At 52.3% G+C, this 13,186-nt stretch overlaps 1 protein-coding gene across 1 annotated transcript in view; it reads left to right on the top strand.

The window, feature by feature from the left end:
* Nucleotides 1-4,063: 4,063 nt before the first annotated feature.
* Nucleotides 4,064-13,186, top strand: part of ERBB3 (erb-b2 receptor tyrosine kinase 3) — a 23,890-nt gene continuing 14,767 nt past the window's right edge. Inside the window, exons 1-9 of the mRNA XM_032291078.1 lie at nt 4,064-4,582; nt 8,004-8,155; nt 9,002-9,188; nt 10,230-10,355; nt 11,280-11,345; nt 11,497-11,615; nt 11,724-11,865; nt 12,250-12,363; nt 12,454-12,574. Of these exons, the coding sequence (XP_032146969.1) occupies nt 4,501-4,582; nt 8,004-8,155; nt 9,002-9,188; nt 10,230-10,355; nt 11,280-11,345; nt 11,497-11,615; nt 11,724-11,865; nt 12,250-12,363; nt 12,454-12,574 (1,109 nt within the window). The 5' untranslated portion in view covers nt 4,064-4,500. The remainder of the gene's footprint in view (nt 4,583-8,003; nt 8,156-9,001; nt 9,189-10,229; nt 10,356-11,279; nt 11,346-11,496; nt 11,616-11,723; nt 11,866-12,249; nt 12,364-12,453; nt 12,575-13,186) is intronic.

Here is a 13,186-nt window from a genome sequence, read left to right as displayed (position 1 = left end):
CATTTTCTTTTTTTTCTTTTCATTTCTTTCCACACACATTCTGTTTATGTATGATGTATCAGTTTCTAAGAGAGCTATGTAGATAATTCCAATTTCAGTACTGTTTTTCTTTTCTTTCTTTTTTTTTTTTTTTTTTGGAAACGAAGTCTCACTCTGTCACCCAGGGTGGAGTGCTGTGTCAGGTTCACTGAAGCCTCTGCCTCCCAGCTCAAGCTGTCCTCCCAGCCTCAGCCTCCTGAGTAATGGGGACCATAGGCGCACACCACCACGCCAGGCTAATTTTTTGTATTTTTGGTGGAGACAGGGTTTCACCATGTTGCCCAGGCTAAAAAAGAATTTCTGCCAGGCGTGGCGGCTCATGCCTGTAATCCCAGAACTTTGGGAGGCCGAGGGGGGTGGATCATGAGGTCAGGAGTTCTAGACCAGCCTGACCAACATGGTAAAACCCTGTCTTTAAAAAAAAAAAATCTGTGCAATAAACAATATTATTGACTGAGTTAATGATAAAAGATTGGAGATATTTACAATGCCTAATATCAAAGAAGGACTAATATCTGAACTATTTAATAAACTATTGCAAATCAATATAGAAAATATGAGAAACTCTATAGAAAAGTGGGCAAAGAAAAATAAATGGGTAATGCATAAAAGAGAAAAACCAAAAGTAAGAAAAAATGTGAGCAGATGCTCAAACATATTAGTAATTAAACATGCCATGAGATACCTTTTTTTGTGTGTTTGAGATGGAGTCTCACACTGTTGCCCAAACTGGAGTGCAATGGCACGATCTCAGCTCACTGCAACTTCTGCCTCCCAGGTTCAAGTGATTCTCCTGCCTCAGCCTTCCAAGTAGTTGGGATTATAGGCATGCACCGCCACACCCAGCTAATTTTTGTATTTTTAGTAGAGATGGGATTTAACCATGTTTGCCAGGCTGGTCTTGAACTCCTGACCTCAGATGATCCACCTGTCTCAGCCTTCCAAAGTACTGGGATTACAGGTGTGAGCCATCACACCCAGCCTATTTTATTTTATTATTTATTTGTTTATTTTGAGACACTCTTTCTCTGCTGCCCAGGCTGAAGTGCAGCGGCATGATCTCGGCTCACTGCAACCTCCACCTCCGGGTTCAAGTGATTCTCATGCCTCAGCCTCCCATGTGGCTGGAAAATTGGAAACTTCAATGATGTCAAGTATTGGCAAGAAAGTTGAGGTGTAGAAATCCCACTATTGGTGGTGGGAGAGTACAGACATTCCAGAGAGTGTAGAACTCTGTATGTACAAGAAATTATACTGCAACCAATGGAGACATGTAGGAGCATATTTATTGCAGCACTGCTTGTGGCAGCAGGAAGTTGCAGGCAGTCTAAGGGTTTGTCACTGGCATAACAAAGAAATAAAGTGTAGGGATCCACAAAATAGAACATCTTACAGCAGTTAAGAACAAGCACCAGGCAGTGGCTCACACCTGTAATCCCAGCACTTTGGGAGGCTGAGGCAGGTGGATCAAGAGGTCAGGAGATCAAGACCATCCTGGCTAACACGGTGAAACCCTGCCTCTACTAAAAATACAAAAAATTAGCCAGGCAGTGGCACGTGCCTATAGTCCCAGCTACTTGAGAGGCTGAAGCAGGAGAATCACTTGAACCTGGGAGGCAGAGGTTGCAGTGAGCCAAGATTGCACCACTGCGCTCCAGCCTAGGTGAGAGAGGGAGACTCTGTCTCAGAAAAAAAGCAACAAGCCTGGACAAGATGGTGAAACTACATCTCTACAAAAAATATGAGGGTTAGGTCAGCGCAGTGGCTCATGCCTGTAATCTCAGCACTTTGGGAGGCCAAGGCGGGCAGATTACCTGAGGTCGGGAGTTCAAGACCCACCTGACCATCATGGAGAAACCTCGTCTCTACTAAGAATACAAAACATTAGCCAGGCATGGTGGCGCATGCCTGTAATCCCAGCTACTCGGGAGGCTGAGGCAGGTGAATCGCTTGAACCCAGGAGGCAGACGTTGCAGCGAGCCCAGATCGCTCCATTGCACTCCAGCCTGGGCAACAAGAGTGAAACTCTGTCTGAAAAAAAAAGAAAAAGGAAAGAAAGAAAGAGAGAAAAGAAAAAGAAATAAGAAATCCTAGGTAAAAGTCTGAGCGCCACTTCCCAATCACCTCAACCAGTATCAACAGGTGGATGACCTTGGAGAAGTCACACGTTTCCAGTTCTGTAAAATGGAGAGTTATATTGCAATTTCTTTCTTTCTTTGTCTGTCTGTCTTTCTTTCTTTCTTTCCTTCCTTCTTCTTTTTTTATTTTTTGAGAGGGAGTTTCACTGTTTTTGCCCAAGCTGGAGTGCAATTGCACGATCTTGGCTCATGGAAACCTCCACCTTCCGGGTTCAAGCAATTCTCCTACCTCAGCCTCCCGAGCAGGTGGGATTACAGGCATGAGCCACTACACCCGGCTAATTTTGTATTATTAGTAGAGACGGGGTTTCTCCGTGTTGGTCAGGCTGGTCTTGAACTCCCGACCTCAGGTGATCCGCCCACCTTGGCCTTTCAAAATGCTGGGATTACAGGCGTGAGCCACGGTGCCCGGCCTTATTTATTTATTTATTTATTTATTATTTTGAGACAGAGTCCCACTCTGTCGCCAGGCTGGAGGGCAGTAGCACAATCTTGGCTCACTGCAATATCCGCCTCCCGGGTTCAAGCGATTCCCCTGCCTCAGCCTTCTGAGTAGCTGGGATTATAGGCGCGCACCACCACACCCAGCTAATTTTTTGTATTTTAGTAGAGACAGGGTACCACCATGTTGGCCAGGATGGTCTCGATCTTATGACCTCGTGATTGCCCGCCTCGGCCTCCCAAATTGCTAGGATTACAGGCGTGAACCACCGCACCCGGGTCAGATCACATAGTTTTATGTTAAGTGACACATTCTCTATGGCACTAAGTTTGAGGACATACTTTGTAAATGAAATGATATTTGGAAATACCTGTATATGTTAGTGGTTTTGTTGTTGCTATTATTATTATGACTGCCATACATGTGGTCTGGGGAAAGCCAAGCTCCTCAAAGCACAGATTCCCCAACAGAGAACAGGCCCTCTAGGTTGCATACCAACAGGAAGCATGTTTAAGGAATGTTAGCCGGTAGCCTGAGGGGTAAATTTTTTCTTTATCAACTGTTCTCGAAGTCTTCAGGCTTGAAGTTCTGGGGAAAATAATTAGGCTCTCTGTGCGAGATCCCGAATACCAATTTAAGGGATCTGAAAAGCAAGGCCGTGTGAGACTCCACTGCCGCCACGTGTCGGGCACCAGGAGGCGCGGGTCCGATCCGTCCCGGGGCTACCAGGGCTTTCGGCAGCAACCCTCAGCGAGCCCGACCGCCTCTGACCAGGTCCGGGCAGCTGATGCGGGAGGTTCCAGGGGTCCACGCCACTCGTGAACGCAGTCTCCAGTGTCCTCTCCGCGTCCCACCCCCTTTCCTGCGCGAGCCTGGACTTGGAAGGCACCTGGGACGGTGTGAGCCTATCTGGGTCCCCAGAAGAGCGGCGGGAACTGCGGCCGCTCGGACGGCGCCGCCGCCAGACTCCAGTGTGGAAGGGGAGGCAGCTGTTCTCCCAGGCGGCCGTGGGGGGCAGCAGAGGGGACGGCGACAGGTGCGAGAGCCCCTCCCGGGGTAGAAGTGGAAAGGCGGGCTCCGGGGTCTGTTCCCAGGCTGGAAACCGCCCCCGCCCCCCATCCAAATCCCCGGGAGAGGCCCGGCCGGCGCCGGGTCTGGAGGAGGAAGCGGCCGGAGACAGTGCAATTTCACGCGGCCTCTGTGGCTCGGGTTCCTGGGCTGGGTGGATGAGTTATGGGGTTTCGAGTCTGGGAGAAACTGAGGTGGCCCAGACGTGAGGCAAAAAACACCCTCCCCCTCAAAAACACACAGAAAGAAATATTCACATTCAGAGAGAAAATCCACCAAGTGAACCAACCGGCTAGGGGAGTTGAGTAATTTGGTTAATGGGCGAGGCCAACTTTCAGGGGGCAGGGCTTCGGAGCGCTTTCCCCACCCTCATTCATTACCCTTCCCTGGATCTGGGGGCTTTTTGGAATCTCGACCTCCCCTTGGCCCAGCTCCTGCAGAAAAATTAGGGCGAGCCCCATCCTCGATCTGCTCCGCCAAGTTGCGGGACCGCGGGGCGTGGCGCGGCGCGCTCCGGGCGGGCGGTCAGAGGCTCCGCAATCCCTACTCCAGCCTCGCGCGGGAGGGGGCGCGGCCGTGACTCACCCCCTTCCCTCTGCGTTCCTCCTTCCTCTCTCACACACACACACACCCCTCCCCTGCCATCCCGCCCCGGACTCCGGCTCCGGCTCCGATTGCAATTTGTAAACTCCGCTGCCGCCGCCGCAGCCGCCACCAGTTCGCTGGCGGCTCAGGTGGCTCTCCCCTCGATGTCTTAGTCTAGGGACCCCCGGGCCGGACTGGGCTGGGCTCCCTTCACCCTCTGCCGCAGTCATGAGAGCGAACGGCGCTCTGCAGGTGCTGGGCTTGCTTTTCAGCCTGGCCCGGGGCTCAGAGGTGGGCAACTCTCAGGCAGGTAAGCGGCGCGGGAGCACCGGCGGGCTCCGCACCTGGGAGCCCGAACCCAGTGCGCGCAGTCTCCGAGGGCAGGGGCAGGGGCAGGGTCCCAGGCGGCGCGGGGTGTGGGTGCTGCGCCGGGTCCGCCGGGACCACCTGGGAGTGGGGCGGTCGGGCTCGGGTTATCGGCGTGTTCCGGCCGAGGGCGACATTCCTGGACCCTCACGCCCCGCTTCCCCAGAGCGTCGCCGATCCTCTAATTGGTCTCCCCAGAAGATGCTGAGGCCAAAACAGTAGTTCACACTTATAAGGGGCCCTGCAGGGAGCGGAGCGGGGACCTTCATTCTGTAAACAGGAGGTGCTTGGAGGTGGGGACCTTGGCGGAAGGGTCTCGGTTTGCTCTCCAGCTTCCTACCCCCTACCTCGCGCCGATTTCAGCCACCCCTAGTTTCGTTGTTTTGCCGACAGGGCGGAGCTACACAAGGTTGGAGGGGGTTGTTATTCTCTGGTGTTGGAAAAACAGGAGCGGCACCTCCTCTTCCGTGAGTGAGCCTGCCCTGGGGAGGTCTGAGATTAACCAGAGGGCCAAGTTCAGGTGACATCAGGCGGGAGGCCCAGCAGAGGCTGGCGCCTGCTTTCCTCAAAATAGTAGAGCTTGAGCAACATCTCTTTGTCAAGACCCAGGTCAACACAACTCATATTTATTGAGCATCTACTATATACAAGGCCCTAGGCCAGGAGCTGTAGGGGCGAGGATGCCCAGCCTCTTGTCTTTTCTCTCCCCAACCTGAGGACCAAGAGGGCACCTCTGCTACTTTTTAGGCCTCCTACCTTGGGGAGTCCTTCTTGGGCCCAGCTTGTGTGCCCCCTGTCCCCATTTTGTTTATTGTCTGACACTGTCTCTAGGACCCTAGACAGACCCCTGGATTGCTCTTCTCTAGTCCTCCCCCTACTCCCATGCTATCTGAGCCCACTCCTTTGGGGTGTCTCTGGGACCCTGGACACCTGAGGATCGATGGTGGCTCTCCTCCCCTCCCCCCAGATCCCAGCTTGGGGTTTGGCACAGCCAGGGCCCCTTCCTCAGTGTGGGAGTGGAAGAAACCACCTGTGCTTCCCCCACAGTTGCTGGGCCTAAATTTAGAGTCTGGGATTTTGAGATGTGAACACTCCCAGCTGGTGGAGGGGGGTGGTCTGAGGACTGGTGTGGGAGGGCGCAGTGGAGTGACTGTATAACTGTCCCATCCAGACCCTGCAATCTTCACCCAGAAACCCAGGAGTACTAGATTCTGGCCACCCTCCCTGGGGAGGCAGGAGGCAGGCATGGTTGGGTCTCTTTACCCTTTATCTGGGTCCTGCAGCCTCTGGGCATCCGGCCCTGTCTCAGTCCTTCTATAGCCCCTTTGTCCTGGCTGTGATGGGGGTGGGGGATGCTGGAGGGGAGGCCTCTGCTTGAGGAGGGGCTGGAGATTCTGGCTCTGACCCACCCCCAGTGCTCTCTACCAAAGGAGGGCCTGTGACACTGCCCCTCCCTATGCTCCCAGTCCCTGGGTACCGCAGGGATTTTTATGATTCCCTCCCCTGCCCTGCTCCCCAGCCTGCCTGCCTCCTCCCCAGAGATGTTGTTTGTGCTCCCTTATTGCCCAGGCCCTTTGCTCCCTGTCTGTGTAACGTGGACTTTACCCTTAAGGTAGCGGGGGAACTGGACTACCTCTGACACTGTAGCCTTCCAAGCACAGACACAAAATCTGCACAAACACTTATGGGCACGTGGGATAGATAGGGCCACCTGAAACACTACCTGCAAGGAAACCCAACTTTAGGTTTCTGGGCCAGCAGGACCGATGTGTATGTGTTCGTGTGTGTGTTGTGTGCGTGTGTGTGTTGCGTTCGTGTGTGTGTTGTGTGCGTGTGTGTGTTGTGTTCGTGTGTGTGTTGTGTGAGTATGTGTGTGCCCGCTCTACTACTTCCTTGTGAAGAAAGCTTGGCTCCTCCTTATCTGGGAAGAAGGGTTGGCACCATAACTTGGGAAAGGGGGTGTCCTGCCAGGAAGGGGGTTGGGGTGGGGCTGTCCAGAAACGACTAACCTTCCCAGTCTCTTTCATTTCAACCCAAGGACCAAGGAGTTCCCCGCTCCTCTGGAACTAGCTCTCTTTGGTGGGACTAGCCAGCCTTCATGGGGAGTGATAAGGAGGTCAAGAGGTCAGACTAGGGGTGTATGTTATAGTAGGGATTGAGGCCTCACCAGTCTCCCTCCCTGCATTCCCACTGAGCTACCACCGCCTCAGGGAAGTGTGGTTGGAACAGGTGGTATCTACCCGCTATTCCCCACCCCACACACATGGTCTTTCACTGAGCCAGAAGAAAGAGACTGGGGTAGGGCTTCAGAATCCAGGATTTCCCATAGCCCATTGTCCACCACATTTGCAAAGAAGAGTGAACTCTCAAGGCTGACACGCCTCACGTGCCTCTAGTCTAGGCTCTCGCTTAGTGGGGGTGCGGACTGCCTTGGTAAAAGCCTTTTTCATGAGTCTCTTCTAACAATGAAATTGGGTGGAGGCTCAGTGTGGGACATCTGCTACTGTTTCTCTCCAGGCTTCTCTGTATTTGCTGAAAAATACTCTAGGGCTGGAAAGTGATGCCGAGGTTGCTGGAGTGTGTTGGGATGGGGGAGAGAGTAAGAAGGAAAGCCAGAGTTTAAAGGAGGGGAGGCAACCAGCTCCTTATCTTCCAGTTTTAAAGACAAAGCTCCCATTGACCCCCCCCCCGACGACTGCCAGAGCTCCCCCCTCTAGTGAGGTCACTTGTCTGAGCCCAAGGCTTGAGGGTGGAGGGGGTGCTGCTGAGGACGGGGTGTCTAGGGACAGGGTGGGGTAGCCCCCCTCCTGGATAGAATCGCCTCATTGTGGGCTGGACTGTGGCCCCAGGCACTGCCCCCACCCTCTGCCCCCATCCCACCCTCAGTAGACACAATAGGGGCTGTGTACTAGCCCCAAAGAGATATTTATTCCAGGACCTAGAGAGAGGCAGGATGAGGGGTAGAGAAGTGAGTGCCCTGCTTGGAGCGGGAGAGGAGGATAATCAAAGTTACGGCCCTTTCCTAACTTCTCCTTTCTAGAGAGAGAAACAAATTCTCTGTCTTCTTTCTCAATTAACCCCTTAGTACCCAAAGTAGTACCCAAAAGAGGCACAGACGGATCCCAGATAGAAAAAGGAAATCTTCACCTTCCTGTTCATGGAATGGGGAGGGGATTCTGAGAAGAGAAGGCTCTCATGCCACTCCAGCCTCTGTCTGTCACTTGTGGGAGGGTTGAAGGCAAATGCCCTCTGATCCTGTCTAGTGTAACTGGAAGAGGGCAGCCAAGGGGGTGATCTTGGGGGATGGCAGACGGGCTGAGAACTTGCGTCCAGCCCTCAGCCACTCGTTCCTCTGCTTCGAACAGTGTGTCCTGGGACTCTGAATGGGCTGAGTGTGACCGGTGATGCTGAGAACCAATACCAGACACTGTACAAGCTCTACGAGAAGTGTGAGGTGGTGATGGGGAACCTCGAGATTGTGCTCACGGGACGCAATGCCGACCTCTCCTTCCTGCAGGTTAGCAGGCCCTCCCTCCTTACTCAACCCGTTCCCCTTTATTCTCCCCCAGAAGCCTCCTTCTCTCTTCAGGGGTACCTTCTGCTGGAGTTCACCCTTCCTAAGACTCAGGAGTTCCTGAGATTCAAGCTCGCGTATTTATGGGGACAGTGGCTGTAATCTGGGGCCTATGGTCTCATTGTTGTAGCCAAGGATATGTAGGGGGCAGGGGCAGGGGCAGGTGGTGTTCTGTGATAGTGCAAGGTCAGCAGGGCCTAGTGCAGAGAGACACCTGAGGACCGAGAGGGTATCTGGGAAGATGGGGAAGGGACCCTCCTGGCATGAGGGGCTTCGAGGAGAAAGCTGCCTGTCTTTACTCCCAGAAGTGACATAGTAGTGTGACACAGTCTACTCCCTACTCCAAAATAGGAATTAGAAAGAGTTAAGGCTGGGTGCAGTGGCTCATGCCTGTAATCTCAGCACTTTGGGAGGCCAAGGAGGGCAGATTACTTGAGGTCAAGAGTTCAAGACCAGCCTGGGCAACTTGGCGAACCCTGTCTCTACAAAAATACAAAAATTATCCGGGCATGGTACCACGTACCTGTAGTCCCAGCTACTCAGAGGGCTGAGGTGGTAGGATCGCTTGAGTCCAGGAGTTTGATGCTGCAGTGAGCCAAGATCGTGCCACTCCACTCCAGCCTGGGTGACAGAGCAAGACTCTGCTCACGCGCACACAAAAATAAAAATAAAAAGGAAGGAAGGAAGACTTAAAAGAATTAAAGAGTCTTTTATGCCTAAGGGAGGGAGGGGGATTGAATTTTTTTTGCCCTGTTGTCCCTCTCATTGACATAATCTGCTCTGTCACAGTGGATTCGAGAAGTGACAGGCTATGTCCTCGTGGCCATGAATGAATTCTCTATACTACCATTGTCCAACCTCCGCGTGGTGCGGGGGACCCAGGTCTACGATGGGAAGTTTGCCATCTTCGTCATGTTGAACTACAACACCAATTCCAGCCATGCTCTGCGCCAGCTCCGCTTGACTCAGCTCACCGGTCAGTTCCCCATGGTTCTTTATGGCCTCACCCATCAGCCGGCCCAAGACTTGTACTTGCACCTCCTTGATGATGACCCAAGATTGCTCACTCTAAGTGCCTCTTCCAAGGTGCCCGTCACCTTAGCAACTGTGGTCTAAAGGTCCATTGCTCCCTAAGCAATAGAGGGCCCCCAGTAGGGGGCGCTAGAGGCATCTGCTCCAGGGAAAGGAATCTGTGTCCTGGTGGGGCTGGAGTCAGAGCTGGATCTGCTACCCATTTCTCTAACTTCAAAGTACAGTGTACCAGAGGCTGAGCACAATGGCTCACACCGGTAATCCCAGTACTTTGGGAGGCCAAGAAGGGCAGATCACTTGAGATCAGGAGTTCAAGACCAGCCTGACCAATATGGCAAAACCCTGTCTCTACTAAAAATACACACATAAAAAAAATTAGCTGGGTATAGTGGTGCACACCTGTAATCCCAGCTGCTTGGGAGGCTGAGGTAGGGGAATCACTTGAACCCGGGAGGCAGAGGTTGCAGTGAGCCAAGATCGAACCGCTGCACTCCAGCCTGGGTATCAGTGAGACTCTATCTCAAAAAAAAAATAAAATAAAATCCAAAGTACAGCATACCTGGATGTTCCTCCTTTCCTGGGAATCCTACCTTTGCTTTCCTAAACCAAACCCCCATGAGCTGGGGGAATATAGGGGTTAAATACCACCTGTCCATCTTCTGCTTCTCCCTGTCCCAGTCAGTTGGAAAACATACAGGCAGGGTTTGGGGGGTGTTGAGTCAGAGATCTTCTCTCCCTCTCTCCCTTTCCCTCCCCAACTAGCTAAACCGGATCTGGACAGGTGACTAAAGAGGCAGGAGTGTCTTTTGGCCTGACTCCTCCTCTTATAAAGCGAGTCTTCTCTGCAGCTTGGATTTAATTGGATCTATCTGCCTTCCTTGTTCTCCCACTCCTGAGTGTCAGGTGTCCTTTTGGATGGGTGGGAAAGTAAGGAAGAGGTGTTCCGCTGCAGCCCTTAACCCTGTCACTTCTTTCCCTACCACAGAGATTCTGTCAGGGGGTGTTTATATTGAGAAGAATGATAAGCTTTGTCACTTGGACACAATTGACTGGAGGGACATCGTGAGGGACCGAGATGCTGAGATAGTAGTGAAGGACAATGGCAGAAGCTGTGAGTGGCTGTGATCAAGACTGCTCCCCTACCCCACCAAACCAGAGTGACTCCCTTCTTCCCATCATCCTAACATTCCTGATCTGAACTTGCCTCCCCATGGAACAAACACCTCAAGTCCCTGACCCAGCAGCCCACCAGGAAGGACCATGCCAGTCCCCTGGAATCCAAACCACAGAGGAGGTGTTTCAAGAAAAGGAGCAGGCCAAGCATGGTGGCTCATGCCTGTAAACCCAGCCCTTTGGGAGGCCAAGGTGGGAGGATCACTTGAGCCCAGGAGTTCGAGACCAGCCTGGGTAACATAGCAAGACCCTATCTCTACAAAAAATTTAAAAACAGACAGACGTGGTGCCTAGCACACACTGTAATCCCAGCTACCCGGGAGGCTGAGGCAGAGGATTGTTTGAGCCCAGGAGGCTGCAGTTGCAATGAGCTGTGATTGTGCCATTGTACTCTAGCCTGGGCAACAGAGTGAGACCCTGTCTCAAGCAAACAAACAAACAAAACACAAAGGTTCCTGGGTACTAAGCAGGGAAGCCAGATATTTAGACTCCACATCTGTTATTTGTTGCACTAGAATATGCTCCCCTCTCCTTGGAGCCCACCTTCCCTTGACCATTCACATGCATATATTCAGTTTGCCCAGGAGGAACCAAGTTCCTGGGTTGGGACTGGGGCTAAGGTTGGCATTTGCCCCAGTCCCTCCCCTTCAGCTGCCCAGTGGGTGGTGTGGAGGCGTGGCCCCGCCCCTTGTTGACAGGTTCATTTGAGCCCAGCCCTGCTCTCCAAGAGCAGGGAGGGACACAGCCCTGGCTTTTTGCTTCCCGGGATTGAGGTGCCTGTGTGCTGACATCATACCCTGTTGATTCATACAAGCCTTTCTTAGCCCTGATGGCCCCTTGTGTTGTCTTCCTTCCCAACCAGGTCCCCCCTGTCATGAGGTTTGCAAGGGGCGATGCTGGGGTCCTGGACCTGAAGACTGCCAGACATGTGGGTTTGAACTTCCCTCCAAAAACTTCACTCATACGCTTTCATATCCCTTCCTCTCCAAGCCTGGGTCAACACTGGGGGGAGGCATGAGCAGTGGCCTCAGAATTCAGTCCCAGGAGCTCTAACTGCCTTGCTTTCTCTCCTTCTGTAGTGACCAAGACCATCTGTGCCCCTCAGTGTAATGGTCACTGCTTTGGGCCCAACCCCAACCAGTGCTGCCATGATGAGTGTGCCGGGGGCTGCTCAGGCCCTCAGGACACAGACTGCTTTGTATGTACTCTTTCCATTGTCTGCCTTCTGAAATTGGGATGTGGCCTTTGGGGAGGAGGTTGGGGTACCTATGTAGCAGCAAGCTGATGAGCCTGCTTTTTTTCCCAGGCCTGTCGGCACTTCAATGACAGTGGAGCCTGTGTACCTCGATGTCCACAGCCTCTTGTCTACAACAAGCTAACTTTCCAGCTGGAACCCAATCCCCACACCAAGTATCAGTATGGAGGAGTTTGTGTAGCCAGCTGTCCCCGTAAGTGTCTGAGGGGAAGGAACAATCATCAACAATAGTAGATCCAAGATTTTAGACAAACTTTTGGGAGGCAAAAAGAATCTGGTTGGGTGGTAAATAGGGAGATTGGTGAATGGTTATGATCATCTAACCACCCCAGTGAGTGACCCCTACGTCCTGTCCACCCATGACTTCAGCTATCACCCTTACTTCTGCTCCTGGTAGCAACAAAGAGTGAGGAGACTTTCGAATCTATAGGGCAGCACTTAAGGAACCTAGGGTGGCAGGTGGAGACAAATCCAGTGCAGAGCAGGAGGGAGTCCAGGCCCAGAGCAAGGGTTCCATTGGTGGCGGGCAGTGTTCATCCCTCCTCTCTGATGGCATCCTCCTCCTTCTCTTCCGTAGATAACTTTGTGGTGGATCAAACATCCTGTGTCAGGGCCTGTCCTCCTGACAAGATGGAAGTAGATAAAAACGGGCTGAAGATATGTGAGCCTTGTGGGGGACTATGTCCCAAAGGTGGGTAGGAGATGGTAAGAAGTTGTGAAGAGACAGCCTTTCCTCTGAGCCTGCGCAGACACCCCCACTGAGCCTCTCTTACGTTTGCAGCCTGTGAGGGGACAGGCTCTGGGAGCCGCTTTCAGACTGTGGACTCGAGCAACATTGATGGATTTGTGAACTGCACCAAGATCCTGGGCAACCTGGACTTCCTGATCACCGGCCTCAATGGGTTAGAGATCCTGCCTTCCCTCCCTAGACCGCAGCCCACACACCCCTTACAGTTCATGTCATTGGCCTAAACTTTCCTATGTGGAGCTGACTAGGAATCAAAGTCATAAAATCCTAGTCTGTTACAAAGGACCTGAGAGAATGCTTAACACATCCTCCATCGAGGCCTTGGGTCCTCTCAGGGATATCTTTGAGCAATTCAATATCACCTTGCCAAGGAACAAGAGACAGAAAGAGTATATCCTCCTTCTTAAAGTTTTCTTCTTTTATTTTCTTTTTTTTTTTGACAAAGGGTTTTGCTCTGTCACCTAGGCTGGAGTGCAGTGGCGTGATCTTGGCTCACTGCAGCCTCGACCTCCTGAGCTCAAGTGATTTTCCCACCACAGCCTCCTAAGTAGCTCGGACTATAGGTGCACACCAACATACCTGACTGATTTTTTTTTTTTTGTATTTTTTGTAGAGACAAGATCTCGCTATGTTGCCCAGGCTGATCTTGAACTTCAGGGCTCAAGCGATCCTCCTACCTTGGCCTCCCAAAGTTCTGGGAATCACAGGCCTGAGTCACCACACCTAAACTCCTTCTTTTTTTTTTTTTTTTTTTTTTTTTTTTAGA

Source organism: Sapajus apella, unplaced genomic scaffold, assembly GCF_009761245.1.
Source record: "Sapajus apella isolate SASKATOON/1434 unplaced genomic scaffold, GSC_monkey_1.0 scaffold2, whole genome shotgun sequence".
Lineage (NCBI taxonomy): Eukaryota > Metazoa > Chordata > Mammalia > Primates > Cebidae > Sapajus > Sapajus apella.
This window is presented reverse-complemented; position numbering and strand designations above follow the sequence as displayed.